Source organism: Lolium perenne, chromosome 4 (assembly GCF_019359855.2).
Source record: "Lolium perenne isolate Kyuss_39 chromosome 4, Kyuss_2.0, whole genome shotgun sequence".
NCBI classification, from domain to species: domain Eukaryota; kingdom Viridiplantae; phylum Streptophyta; class Magnoliopsida; order Poales; family Poaceae; genus Lolium; species Lolium perenne.
The window spans coordinates 120,143,421-120,158,775 of record NC_067247.2 but is presented as its reverse complement, the minus strand read 5'-3'; the positions used below and the strand labels follow the sequence as shown (position 1 = coordinate 120,158,775).

Sequence of the window (15,355 nt, the reverse complement as noted above, 5' to 3'; positions counted from 1 at the left end):
ATCGATCTACTCTGCTCATTTCGACAATGAACTTTTGGAATCGTCGTGCTGCAGCCAGACATGTGCGATTCCTGAAGATTAAGGCCGATCCACCAATTTTCTATCAACTGGGGCTTCCTAACATGGGGAAAAGGTGAGCGTGCTAGACAAGCCATTGTTATAACCGGGAGGAGGCACGGCGGCGACGCCTGCGCACGACGGGGAGAAGATGATGGCATCCGTCATGGTTTAGGTCAAGTTAGGTACATAGTAATTAGATGAGGCGAGACCAAAAACAAATCCCATTTAGTAGCCATAGAAAATGACAAAGACACCCTTCACAATGTATGGTAAAGTTTAGGGCCCCTTCGCTTCATAGGATATGAAAAGCATAGGAATAGAAAAATTCACGGGATTGAAATTGAAAACCAAAATAATTACTGTAGTTTCTCATTTAACATAAGTGTAACATAACCAACTGTTTGATATATATCAAATTGTATTCTGATGGCACTATTTTAGATATTTTAGACATAGATATACCTCTGCTCTTTTACACAGTAGGAGCTACCTCCATTTTAAAAGATGTGAGGTTGTGAGCTCCTTGGCATGTGACAAAACTCTATTATCCTTATTTGAAAAGTATTTGTCCTTATTATAGTTTCCCATATATATGTGTATACACTTGTGAGTAACTTAGATTTTTGTAGCTGTGCCACAAATGTGTTTTTTTTCAAGATAGAGACATATTAATAATCTTAGAAATGATATTGACTTATGAATATTGAAGAGTATATATACAACATTTCAGTGGACAAGTGCAAAAGCAAAGGACAGGGACACATATATTGCACCACACAATTTTGACATATTCCCTTCATCAAATAATTAAGTAGCTTTGTTTTACATGAAAACAACCCCTGAAATTAATCACTATCATATGCCATGTCCTCTTTCATCTACTTTAAGGATTTTTTGTGACGAATTTACAATTTCAAAAATAACCATTCAATGCATGAAATATATTTGAAACCAAGTGCATGTGGTACTGATTTCACTTCATATTAATTAGCCCACGTCCTCCACGATGATATTATATATTATTTATTATTCATGTTTTTGAAAAATGGTAATAAATTATCACATGTTAAATGTACTGTGTACACCATCCTTTCTATTGAGACTACCACGGTAGTATCTACTAGTAGTATATCCTTTCTATTGAGACTACCACGAAATTTTTGGGATATACTTATGACTTAAGTCGCTTTAAAATATTTATAACTAAATTATGATGCTTAACCTATTTAATTTATAGTATAGCATGAGAAACTACAAAGATCCAGACAAGACATATACAGTTAGATCATCATACTGACATTTTTTTGCACTATTTATATCAAAGTCTATGCATCCGTGAATCTTGTCCCACATATTTTCAAACTTTGGGTGTGCTTCAACAATTATGGAATGTGCACATCAATATTGTGGATGTAAAAATATTTTGCATCATTTGGCATCACATAATTTTTTTTCCTTTCCTATAATTCCTCATGAATCTAAATATGATAATACGACTTCCATAGGACGACTTGCATGTCAATTGGCACTACCTTCTTGTACATGTGGACAATCGAAGCGAGTGACTATTTCAAAGTTATATACATGTTAATTTACATGACTGCAACGTCACGAATTGTCCACAAGTTCACAAATTAAAAATAGTGGGGCCAAGTGACATACAAGTTGACCCATGGAAGGTGACATATCGTATAAACACTTACCATGTACACTAGTGTTAAAAAAATATAAATCTTTTTTTGTGCACCTCATTACCATGGTTGTCAGTATCCGATATGTACCATAGTATCTTGCAATTTTACGACACTACCGCGGCTAAACGATATGTATCGTGATGGTATCTTAAACTAGGAAGACATATAGGATACATCCGTTGTCCAACTGGTGTATGGATATGTAAACTTAACTAGAAATCAATTAGGAAACATCCAAACCCTTGCTCCACACCCAAGATTAAACATCACGAAGCTTAAACATACAGTTTAAGCTGTCCCATGGCGATTAAAAATATCTATCAGCAATTTGTTAATCTTTTATTCTTCTAATAATTGTCTGTGAACACTGCTAAAAAAGCTTGATAAATTGTCAGGTGGAAACCAAGTTAAGGTGAAAACCAATTCGTCTAGTTAGTTAAAAAAAAATCGGATGCGAATAGTGACAAGTAGTGGAACAACACTATCCTTGTATAATTTGTTTCTTCCTACCTCCCAAATGAATATGAGTTTGAACTTAAAATTTCATATGTTCATAAACAACACCTTTAGCATGACATTTAAAAAAAACGAAGAAATGTGGTTTTCTCCATGGTTTTGTTTTTCTGCGTGGTGTACACAAAACGAACTATTCTTTTGCCTTTTATTTCCAGGGTGTTTCCATTGTAACTTGGTTTGAACCATATACTTTCTCCCAAAGCTTGCCAAAATACAGCCGATCGAGTGGGTGTAATGCAGGATGCAGCTATCACACGTTTATATGCAATGTCAGACAGCGACAAGTGATCAGCAAGAGAACCCTTCCTGATCGGGTATAAATTAACTGCACCTGTGTAGGCCATCCATTGTGCAGACAGTGATCTCGCGTGAAATGAGAACCAAGCTTTAGGTTCGCATTTCCACGGCGTTGTAACTTGGTTTTTTCACTGGATACTTCCTCAAAAAACTTACAAGCGATCCAAAGGGTTTTAATTCAGGATGCATCCATCTCAAGGTTATATATAATGTAAGACAGTGACAAGTAATCAGCAAGGGAACCCTTGACGATTGGTCATAAATTAACTGCACCTGTGTAGGCCATCCATCTGATCGATAGTGACATTGCCTGAAATGAGAACCAAGCTTTAGATTCGCATTTCGCTGTCAAGATTCGGTTGATGGCGCTGTTTAACATTTGATGATGCTGCAGTTCGAATCGACCTGGTGGAGGTCTAGATCTGGGATGAATTAATACCACACCTGGATTAAATATTTCAGAGTTGTTGAAGGGTGATGCATTCCTTCTAAAAACTGTTGATTATTAAGGTTATATACTCCTATACTCCGTATTAATTATTTCAGGATTCACAGGGTGAAAGTTTTACCTTGATTGCTATATATGTTCTTGTTAGTTACATATGTTTGCAATCTAGCTTGGAGTATTACTAATACCAGGCTATGTTAACGATCTGGAACTTAATCAGGCGATCCCTGAGTAATCGCCATGATATACACTCTTGCTGGCTGCGCATCTGTCCTGGAAAGGGTATCTTCCAATATTTAGGGACGATTCAGGTCAAATTCCATCCATGCATATAACAAGAATGTTTTATGTTGTACTGAAAGTCCTTGTCAATACAAGCAAAAATGAAGGTATCTGAAATTTCTAGGCCACTACTTGGAGAAAACAGAAACAAGATCTACAAGAGCAGATCTTGCTACCTATATATGTCTGATATAGACGGTTCATGGTTTGGAAGTTGCCATCCCCACTGTGGTGCAAGAATCACACCATTCGTGGTCCGTATCATCTGAGCAAATAATATCTGGGGCGATGCCACCAACCAATGGAGCCCATCGCCATTGTTTGCTGCTGAAAACACTAATTAAACTTGACTGTACTTAAAGGACAAAGGTCCGAAACGGAGAGATCGAGCCAATTGGGCTCTTTGGTTCTTGCTAATGCTCGTATTATTATGCGTCTAATCAGACATCAGCATCGCTGTTCTTGGGCCTAGGGGACTTAAAGTTTTGGTTAAACAAAGACAAATGGTGCTTGGGGCTTTCAGAGAAAGCAAAGGTCCATTGATGACTGCTTGTTTTCATATTAGTTATCTAGGTACCAGTGGCCATGACACCGTCCGGGCAGGCCTGGCCGGCACCATGCGTGGTCAGGCTGGTCGTGAGTCTCTCTCGGGAAAAGAACTTCTGCTGTGAAGACAAATGGTTCTGGCCTTCGTAGCCGTGCAATATTTTTTTTTAAACAGAAGGCCTCATGGCCCGGCTTTATATATAAAGCCCTCATGGCAAGTCATCAATACACAAGTCCAGTCTGATACCTAAACTCAACACACACCCAAACGATCATACAGTTCAGAGACCACATAGTCCACACACCACATCCAATAGACATCAGACGATACACACAGCGAGACAAAGTAGAAGCAGTATAAGCCCCTAGGAGCCCGCCGCCTCCTGTCCCTCCCCTCTTGTCCTTGCGTGGAGTCGCCTAACCCCAGCCCGCACCTCGTCCAGCACCGCTCTGTCCCTCTGTCTGCCGTAACCCTCCAACTCTGCATATAGATAGACATTTTATACAACGCATCAGCAGGACTGGAGATCATCTTCCCTTCCATAGCTAGCTTGTTACGAATGTTCCAAAGCGACCAACATAACGCCGCAAACGTGAACCAAGCTATCCTACGCAAGGGGACCGAGAGCCCCTGGGCGATGGTAATGAATTCTCCGACCCCTGTCGGGTTCCAAGAGCATGGTAGGAGTTCCCTAACTCCAGCCCATAAAAAACGAGCTAGGCAATATTTTTTAGTAACCTAGAGCGTCACGAATACAAAGTCAGGAAGTTCTATGACCGACCAGTGACGACCAACGCCTAAAGAAATAGAACCCCGCGTTTACATATGTGCCTAGACATTACAAAATTGACTTTAACAACTATTGAAATTAAATGATACTACTTTGCGCATTGCAGCGAAAATTATGTTCAGAGTGGTTGTTTCCTAAACTCTATGAGAATAAGAAAATAAGAAGATTAATTATTTTAAACTGTGATTCCTAGTACTTCGAACATTTTAAATAAGGTGCACCACTGCCAGTTTTATAGGAAGTTACTACAGAATGTTTAACACGAATCGCCAATAAAATCAGAATAGGTAAGTCTGAACCTGAACCAAGTGTATCGATGGACTGTCACCGAAGAATCATTCACACCCAATACTATGTAATCTCCTCGTGTCTTGTGAGACCTAAGAGAACAATACATTGAAAACAAATGATTCATAGAGGTTGAACAAAATAGCTCATGATGAAGATCTACACACTTGATCTTGCACTACAGCACCATTTAGTTTCAGAACTGTATTATGTAGTAAGAAGGAGAAGATGCATGTAAATTACAAAGATCTTAGGATCCGACAGAGGCTCACTTAAATTCAAATGTGCGTGTATCTAACTTTCCTGTACAGCCATGTTTAAACTGTGTTTCTGTCTTTTTATCACAGAAATCAGAAAATAAGTTTTCGGGTGAAGGAGTGGCGTAAGGAAGTTACCTCCATTCAATGTGTATTCTTGTTTTTCGCCCTTAACCTGCATGAATCATGATATGAAAATTTATGACTCACTCTTGTTGATGAAGAGTATAAAAAATCATGTAAAAAGCGATTGAACGTGGCAGACAGTAATTGATTATTAGAACAACTATATGAAAGTTTATAAACTCATGAAAGTTATAGAGCTGTTGGTTATCCTACACTTAATTCTAGCAAAAATTTGTTGCAGGACAAGCTAATCAGTAAATCATATTTCTTTGATCTTTATCCAGAATTTGTTTTCTAAACAGAAAAGAAAAGCTACAATTTAGTACGCAGAACATATAAGTCAATCAATTACTCGTTGTGATAGTGGTTCTGCATCACGAATAGAATTTTTCAATTTCTTCAGTTAGCAAAACTAACCAATTGCGTAATTTTCACAACAGATGCATAGTTCAGTGATGAACATAAATAAAAAGTTTTCATGCCCCTAGCGGCATATAGAATAGTTGAAGCAATACCAAAAGATAGCCTTCTGCGCAGGAACACTGCCAATGGTCAATGGAGCTCTACTCGAAACACAGAGAATTAACAACCACATCATTTGATTCACGCACCAACAACAGCCAACATGCTGGTTATTCTATCAAATCAGAATATGACACGGTTGAGACTAACTTTCAAAAAAGCATGGTGGTTCCCGTTTGATGCATAGTTTAAAATAGCCGGCTATAGCCCGCTATAGCCTTTCCCGCATTGTGCGGCTAACTGCATTAGCCCGCTAAAAGGTGTCAAAGTCCTTAAATAGCTGGCTATAGCCAGGCTATAGCTGTTTTGGGAAGCCGCGGCTATATCCTGTAGCCGGCTATTTTAAACATTGATTGATGTCAAGATGTTAACCTTGATGATTTGCTCATGGGCTTGCCGGTCATCCAGATGACCTTCCCCTTGAAATACCATGGTCTCCCGCTTTCGGGTTGGGAATTAAAACGAGTGGACTTCCAACCTCTCGAGGATAAGATGGGTGGAAATCTTGTAATTGAGATGGGAAAACATCAATTTGGCCGGTAGAGGGAGTGCTTGTGAAGTCCGTCCTCACCATCATCAAGGATATAAATTTATTTGGGTTCGAACTAAGGAGTTCGATATGGGAATGTGGTTAGTAACTGTCCTCCACCATCATCGACGTGAAAGGAAACAGAAAGCTGGCACTGCATCTTATTGCATGTTAGTTATTATTGCAGATCAACTAAAACTTTGGTTATGTTATATTGGATCTTCTTTGGTAATAGGTATAATATTTTCTCAATAGAATGATAGGAATTTATGTAAGCCTGCGTGTGAGATGAATTAAAAGAGCATCCAGCCACATATGTGGTTTCTTCGCGACCAACAACGTAGCACCAAAGCCATAATCTTATTAGTAAACTGAGTAAGGAAGCTGCTCGGAATCCGAATATCCACTATTTCACGGTTCTTGGAGAAATGTATAGTAAAACAAGTGATGACATATTAACGAAATCTATCTTTAAATATTTCCCGTTGAACTGACCATCCATAGGTTCAGCTTTGCACACCCACCTTAAAGCAGGATATTGCATAACCAGTTAAATAAATAGCATTCAACCATATAAATTGAAATATATTTATTTGCATCTAAGTAATATCAGAAGTCAAGAGCAAGTGAAATACCTAAGTTAGCTGAATTTGATGCCTCAGTGGAAAAAAACATGAAACTTTACTTCTGAAGTAAGATTAGAACCGGGTAAAATGAAACAAGAAAAGGCACCTTAGTTATTTTTTTTTTTTTTTTTTGAGAAACACAGTACAAACGCAGACGCTCACATACACGCGCATACACTCACCCCTATGAACGCACACACGCACACCCTACCCCTATGAGCACCTTCGGAAGACTGAGCCGGCGGATTGAATCTTGAAATTGACGAAGTCACCACAGCGCCTGTTGTCGACGGGAACGTCGCCTCCCACTGAATGAATATTCCGCCTTTATGAGACACACAGATGTCAAATCTGGGATTTGAACTCTGGTGGGCTGGGGGTACAACCACCCTCCTAACCACCCAACCTCAGGTTGGTTCTCAATAACTAGATATGGTCAGCATTGGATGAGAAAACTATAGAGTGAAGGTATTCAAGATATATGTAGCAGTGAAGCATAAAAAAATCAAAATATCTTTTCTTTTGCAGTCGAGTAATAGCAGGAGTCAGCTCAGGAAGTGAAACACTTAGGTTAGCTGTTTTTGATTAGTCAAGCCTCAGTGGTAAAAAGCATGACAGTTACTTCTGAAAATAAGATAAGAAATAGCAGAGTACATATATTAGACAAGAGAAGGCACCCATTTGGTGTTCTCCAGCCCAGTGGTATTTATTTTGAAAGAAAAAAAAAAGTGAACGTAGGCAGTCTTGTGCTTATTTCCATATACCAAAGTTTAACAAGATAAGATAAATGCAAAAAAAAAAAAAAGGTATTGCTCGAGTAAATGTGTCAACCCTGATCGACTACACAATGGATTCGTCTGTGTAAGTGATTTGACCTTAAGAGTATATTTTTCTTGCTAGAGTCTCTCAAAATAAATACGCCTACCCCACCAGAAGTAGCAAGTTAGCACCTACTGGATTCGTCGCCAAAGTTCACTACGTACAATGCCCATGGTAGCAAAAGGCTAGCAGATAAAGAAACCTGGAAATTATGTACCTCGGTGGCTTGGTTGGTAATATTTGACACCCTTCTTTTGAGTTTATGCTTATGGAGAAGCAAGCTTATGGAAATCGGTGAAGAAAACCTGCGTTGGGGAGAAGCTCCTACAAACAGTCAGTCCCCTTTTTTGGGGTTTATGGGATTTTGGCCCACGAGATGTGTGATGTCTAAAATGCCCCTCTATAAATATAGCAAAATTGGCATGCCCAAAATTATTCAAAACCTGAAATTACCACTTGAGTGTACATATATACCATCTACAGAAAATGCAGACATGCATCTACGCGGAGAAAACTGGGCGTGCACAAGTGTGTCCAGCAGCTAGAGCTACACGTCCAAAAAAAAATCGAGCAAAACATGAATTATTCTAGATCAGATCTCACTAATTTCTTGTTCAGCAGCATACAAATCATTCCCAGCAGTTAAGGTTTTCAACGTGGCCTTTTTTTTCCATCTCACGAGGTGAATCAGTCCGAAGACCAGTAACAAAATCAGTGAGGAGGCTCCCTAGGGTCTCTGCCAATTATATCTTTAAATTGGCGCAACACTTTCTATTGCTAGGAACAAGTAAATAGAGTTTGGAACCACAATCCAAGTTCCAGCCCTGGAGTGCAGTCTTTATGTTTTACGGAAGCTACTATATGGCATGGATCCATCATCTGTCAGCTTATGTATTCTTTTTCTCACTCGAAACTAACACAGTTAGCTCAATAGACCTTGACGCTTCAAGTGCTGACCTAGCAGTTTGAGTTTAAATGAAAATGGTTCAGCATTTTAAACAGAAACAACAGCTTATTTTCATGGAAACTGAAACAGCTGCTGATGCAGTTTAACCTCAGTTTACTTCTTGCCCAGGAGTAAGATAGAGCGTAGGTAAACATAACTATGCCCATCATCAAGCAACCTGGCAACAAAGTCCGATGACTTCGGGTTGGCCAACAGTTTATATTGAATCAACCGTTTGCCAGTTATTTTCTTACATTCATAAATATAAAAACATAATGAACCCTAGCAGGCTAGCACATATTTTCTTTTTACTACTATTACACAAATAAAGATCGACAGTCATGCCTATCATCTTGCAATGGCTATGGGAACAAGACTTTCAATTCAGGGAAGTACACCGATGTACATCGAGTTTTGGCACGCATACTTAATGGTGCATGACCCAGGTCCATCATACTTTAGGCCATCCAAGTGAGCCACATCCTCAACTTTCTTACTTTGGAAATCATATTGGAAGACTCGATGCAGATCCACCAAAAGCAGTCCACAGTGTGAAATCGATATGGCGAGGGAGGTATCAACATTAAGGATGCATCGGCGATACCATTGCGGGTTCACAGCATCACTTGTCATCCAGAGCACTGTTCGCTGAGAAGAGTCAAACTGAGCTAGGCACATTTCACCATCTAGCACGTTTAAGGCGAAGTCATCATGGTCAAGATCAGGGCATGGGGGCTGCATAGTTAAGCTAAACACTTCCTCTTTTAAGCAAAAACGAAGCAATCGGCTCTCTGGAGATTGTATGAGATCAGGCCCATCGAGTCTCCAGAAAAGAGAACCCTGGAAGAATGTAGCGGTTTGCCAGCCGCTAACAGGGTATGGTGGATCCACATCAGTGCGCCTCCAAGCTCTGTCGGTTTCACTGATTGTACAAATCTCCATTCCCATTCGGGCCTCATCCAGTGAATAGTTAAAGAACCGAACGACCTTGTACTTGTTTGTAAATGAATCAAGACCAAAACCAACAATGGCGCGACATATGGAGGATGGCTGTAGCATACTGCGGATGCTCTCAGGCAGTGTAAGAAGTTCCCTAGTGGAGGGGTTGAGGACATACATTTTGGTGCTGGTGGGAACTAGCACGAGTCCGTTGCAATGTCCAAGAATGTATACTCGCACCGAAGCTCCTTCGAAGAAGTTGAGTGTGTATGCAAGACTTGCGCTGGCTTGACTCTTTTGCCATCTGTATAGGCTGATAGTGCTCGAATCTTTTGCCAGAAAATACGGCGTGAGCAGGAAACACTGATGGCGCTGGTAGTTGGACACTGCGCGCTGGAGGTGCATGCTAATGAAGGATCGGCTGCAGATGGTGGTGTGCCAGGTCCTGCACACTGACTTGAAGCGCAGGAGAGATTTCACTGGGAGTCGAACCAGGATCTCCGATACAAGGTCATCTGGCATCTCAGGGATGGCTGGCCTTCGGAATCTCTTACGAGTTGACATGAACTCCGGCTTATTCGGGGCGGTACGCCTCCGCAGCACCTTCCCCGTGTTCACCGTGGCGCTGCTGCGCAGTGCCTTATTTGTGGTCTTCAGGCCCATATAGTAGCCGAGTACATGCACCAAAAAACACTATGATTAACATAGGATATGTGCTGAAACATGCAACTGCTTGAGAAGATATAAGCGCGGCGATCCTGGATCGGATCAGACTCGGTTTCCTTGTCCGTCTCGAAATTCCAAATTCGACACAGATCGATCAAAATGAATAAATCTGACCGTGTAACAGCTGGATGAAACTAGGAGTTCCTGCGTTTTCGATAGAAGTAAGGATTGAGGGTAGCAACTTACAGAAACATGTGAATTCCTCTGCACCGTCGAGCAGTGCTTTAACCAGTCCCCATGGTCCGGTCTCCCGCACCGCCGCTGGCGAGCTAGCGTAGGAATCGCCAACAGCACCCCGGCCTTGGCTAAAACCAGAACGGTGCACGTGGTGGCAAAGCTAGGGCACGGAAGAGGCGGCGCGCACGTGGAAAAGAGGAAAGAGGGACAGGGGCGTGCTCGAGGTCGGGGTTCCATGGCCTGAGGCCTCCAAAGCGGCCATCCATCTTGCGCCCGTGTATCTGGAAAGGTCGCAGACAAAATCATGGTTTAAGGTTGCGACCCATTTCAAAAGTGGATGACCGCGGTGTCTAGGCTGATGCAAACCTGGCCCAGCGTCCTCTCGCATCCGCCTACTCGCTTCCCAGGCCCACTTGCCGGCGGGTGGGAGTCCTATTAAATGTGGACTTAGAGAGGGACTCTCCCTATCCAGTCTCCACTCTCACTCCACTCCGCACGCTCGCTCGAGCTTTCGGCGCCGCCATGGCTCTCTAGCGCGAGTTCGAGCCTAGCGTGAACGATCACGAGGCGCGGCGGCGCCTTTCGACCTAGGGCCGCCGGCGCCGATGCGCGAGCGGATCTACATCACCGTCGTGGTGGCACAGATCTTCTAGGAGGCCAGCGCCCCAATGCCGTGGGGCGACATGCACCTCCCCCACGGCTGGCACCTGAGCCCAGATCGGGTTTCGGTGCTGCTGATACCAGCCACCGGCCGCGCCCGCCTGGCGGAGATCCAGCGGCGACGCGCGCAGCTGTCGGCGGACCTCCGGGAGGACCCCGCCTACAGCGACAAGAGTCTCTACTGGAACTTGTCGTTCAAGGTGGAGCACGCTGCGCGTTGGCGTACCTGCTTCACCTTCGCGCCGGCGAGGCCTCGCACGCACGTCGGCAAGGAGGGCAGGTCGCCGCCCCGGCGGCCTCTACATCGACGAGCCCGCGGCTGCTCCACCGCGGGCCACGCCAGCACCACAGGCCCAGTGTCGAGGGAGCTCCTCGGCAATGCCCACCATGTGGGACTTAGGGTTGACGGAATCCTGCAGGTTAGCACGAGACATCAGATACCAGGCGAACAGAAGGCGAGATTTACCCAGGTTCGGGGCCCTCAATGAGGTAAAACTCTTACTCCTGCTTGTCTGATCTGGATTTATCGATGAAAAAGAGGTTACCATGGGGCATCCGATAGACTACTTGTGGTGAACTCGCCGGAAGGTAAAGTTTCTAGGGTTTGTGTATGCTAGATTGTGGTGATTGTGTGAGTATTGTTCGACGGGCTCTCTCCTGACCTTTATATAGGAGGCCAGGTCCCAAGAGTCCTATCCGAACTCGACTAGAATACATTAATATCCAAACTATCTTTCCTTTGTCGTCGTCTCCTTGCCTTGTTCGTCAAGGATTTGTCTTCTTCTATGTCTTCTTTGCTGCAACCGACGTTTAGGCCCACCTTAGCTCATGACGAACCTCGTGAGCCCCTTACTGGGCTGGAGGAGGTAGGCCAATGCATGGTACCCGAAGGGTAATGCCCACATCAGTAACCCCCGAGTGGCTGTACGAGGTGAAGCATTGGGCAGGGACTAAAGATGCCTTCATCCGATCATCTTGGTCATCCGAGGAATACGGAGTCTTTATGCTTGATATCGGGTGCGCGTCCAGCGCTCCCGATGGGAGTCTAGGGACGGATGTAGACTCAAGTTGTACTACTCGAAGATTCTATTGCCGATGCTTTTTGAAATTTTCTTCTTCACCCGAGATTATGAATATATCAGGTCCTTAAAGACTTCAAAGAGAAGCCGACAATTTATCATATGTAAGGGATAAGAATAACAAGCACAGTTTTATTCTTCGAAGCGATATTAATAAACTGCCGAAGGCAAAACCATGTTATCCTCCACAGGTTCAAGTCCCCGGGCTTGAACCTGGATTTGCTGTAACATTCGGGTCTGTTTTTCCTTGGATTACTCCTGTAGTTGATTATTTCTATCGGGTGTGCGTCCGACGCTCCCGATGGGGTAGTCCCCGAGCCTATGAATGTATGTGGCTCAGTCGGCGATAACTTTAATGACATTAGTTGTGATGTAGCAACTATATCAGCGGAACTAGAGGGACGTGACCTAGCGGGCATGCTCCTTGCCTGCGCAGTCAGTTATGAAAATGACCGGACATTGCGCACTTACCAAAGCGTTTCCTCGATTTTCGCATGTGGTGGGTGTATCGTGCTCACCTCCTTGTGAGACGCGTGTTCAGTCAGATTTCCATCCATTCTTCCTACGGCGCGAATCTGATGGTCCAGTTTCAAAGAAATTTCCCTTTATAAGGAGAACCTTGGAGATTAACCTACTCTATCCCTGCCATCATGTTCTTCTTCCTTCTTGCTTTCGTCTCCCCTTGCTGTCGCGCTCAAATCCTTTGAACTTTCAAGAATCCTCATGCCGAACATAGTGAGGCCACTATGAATGAGGAAGAAGAAAATAATCCTATCGCTTCCGAGGCCCCTCCTATTACTCGCCAAAAACTCTTGACGCCGATTTAACCGATACGGCGGAGTCGAGTCCTAGTGACCAGTATGACAATGATGTTGATCGTGTTCTCTTTGTTGGTGCATCTCCCGAGCAACCAAAAAGGCCATCAGGTAGCTTTGCCAACGAGGATGAGCTGCTCTTCTAATCATAAGCGCTTTACACCCTTTTTTTGTTTTTAATCTTTGACTGAAGACCTTTTATCCGTATTGCTGATGAAGTCGAAAACGTTCATATAATGATGAAGGAGAAATAAATTTGCATTATACTGACTTTTAAGGTTAATTTCATGGGTCGTCGATGGTCAATTCCGCAATTGCCTCTAAATCATCAATAAAAGATGATAGGTTGAGTTTCTCTTGTTTCAACTGGCCAATCATATACCGCGCCGACTCCCCAAGGTATCTACGCTATATAACATGTTGTTTTACCTTATTTTGATTACATGCAATCTATTATATACTAAAAGCACAATACAAAGGTCTAAAATAGAGACATCATATTAATCCACATCATCGTAAATATTTTAACTGTCAGATCTGTAATTTACGGTTAGGATATAGCGAAAAATTTCGTAACTATTTTAGTTCACCTAGACTATTTACGTGTCAAAGGAACAAAAAACGTGTAAACTTGCTACAAAAGGAGAGTCCGTGCATGCCTCTCAAAAAAAAGGAGAACCAACCTGAGGTTGGGTGGTTAGGAGGATGGTTGTATCCCCAGCCCACCAGAGACATATGTGTGTCTCATAAAAGGCGGAATATTCATTCAGTGGGAGGCGACATTCCCGTCGACAGCGAGGCGCCTGTGGTGACTTCGTCAATTTCAAGATCCAGTCCGCCGGCTTAGTCTTCCGGAGGTGCTCATAGGGGTAGGGTGTGCGTGTGTGCATTCATAGTGGTGAGTGTATGCGCGTGTATGTAAGCGTCTTCGTTTGTACTGTGTTTCTCAAAAAAAAAAGGAGTCTGTGCATGCTATTGCAAAAGAAAAGAAAACGCGTACCCTAACCACAATACATGCAAAGGGTTAGAGGTAAAAATAGAAATGTGAGAGTCCATTCATAGACGTGCATCCGGCCAGAGATATGCCAAGAAACATGATATCTTTATTCTATTACATGATTACGCTGATGGCACAATATGCAAGGGGTTGCACGGTAGATATATAATGATCAGTCTAATTCATAAATTTGGTCGCTATATATTTACCTGCTATATATTTACCTATCGACACAAATATGTCAATGTAAATTTTTTTTTACCAAAAGCATCAATGATGTGTCAACAAAAGCCTATTTCAAAAAAAAATATAACGGTAGACTGAAATCGTTATACGTGCATAATATTAATTAACCAATAATGACGTGAACTACCCTAATTATAACATCCGATAAAGAGAAAAAAGGAAAAACATAAAACTGTCGATTTGGCACATTTTTTAAATAATATATTACAACAACTAGATTTTTGATCGGTTAAATCTATTTCCGCCTATCATGTGCGTTTTGACGTCATCCATGCATCCGCTAAGACCTAGACTTAGCACATTGTATTGTGACTGCCGCCATGAGAAAATTAGTCGGGCAACTATCCATAATTATTCCTCCGGCTTCCATGGGCAAATTGGTCTGCCACCAATAAAAATTCATCGAAGTAAATCAACCTAGCAACAATCCAACAGTATTCTTCCTGGCCTCGTGGGAAGTCGGCCAAACAAAGAACACCGCATGCTTTGGCCTTGGACTTGGCAGCAGAGGCTCCTTCGTTTCCATCAAGAATGCTAATCATAGGGAATTATTCTTATTGATTGCCACCAAGTAAATTGAAAGGCGGTAGCTTGATTAAGCTATGGTGGATGAATCACTAATCACAATAGCGATGAGGCAGAGCAATCAGTACTTTGATATGGTTACGCTGAAAAAAATCGCTTTATATGCAAAGTTGATGTCTTCACACGTTACATGATTATAAAAAGATGAGGTTTGGCACATGTAGAAACTATAAATTATGGCAAGAAAATTAAGGTACATGTGTTCCTAGACCGTTACATTTGAAAAGCTAAAATTTGTGCGTACATGGAATATAAGTTTTTCATCGAATATTAAGCTACATGTTTCAAATAGATACAACCTGGTGATTTTGTTTTCGAGTTTAGGTATTTGAAGTATGGATGCAATAAATAGATATACAACGAATTTTATTTTTTTTGCACGCT

At 42.3% G+C, this 15,355-nt stretch overlaps 1 protein-coding gene across 1 annotated transcript; it reads right to left on the bottom strand.

Moving 5' to 3' along the window:
- Positions 1-8,885: 8,885 nt before the first annotated feature.
- Positions 8,886-12,249, bottom strand: LOC127293752 (putative F-box protein At2g02030). Its single transcript, XM_051323395.2, has 2 exons — positions 10,599-12,249; positions 8,886-10,337 (listed from the first exon to the last, which is right to left on the bottom strand). The coding sequence occupies exons 1-2, from the start codon at positions 10,893-10,895 to the stop codon at positions 9,132-9,134; spliced, it is 1,503 nt and encodes a 500-aa protein (XP_051179355.2). The 5' UTR covers positions 10,896-12,249; the 3' UTR covers positions 8,886-9,131.
- Between the last annotated feature and the right edge of the window lie 3,106 nt (positions 12,250-15,355).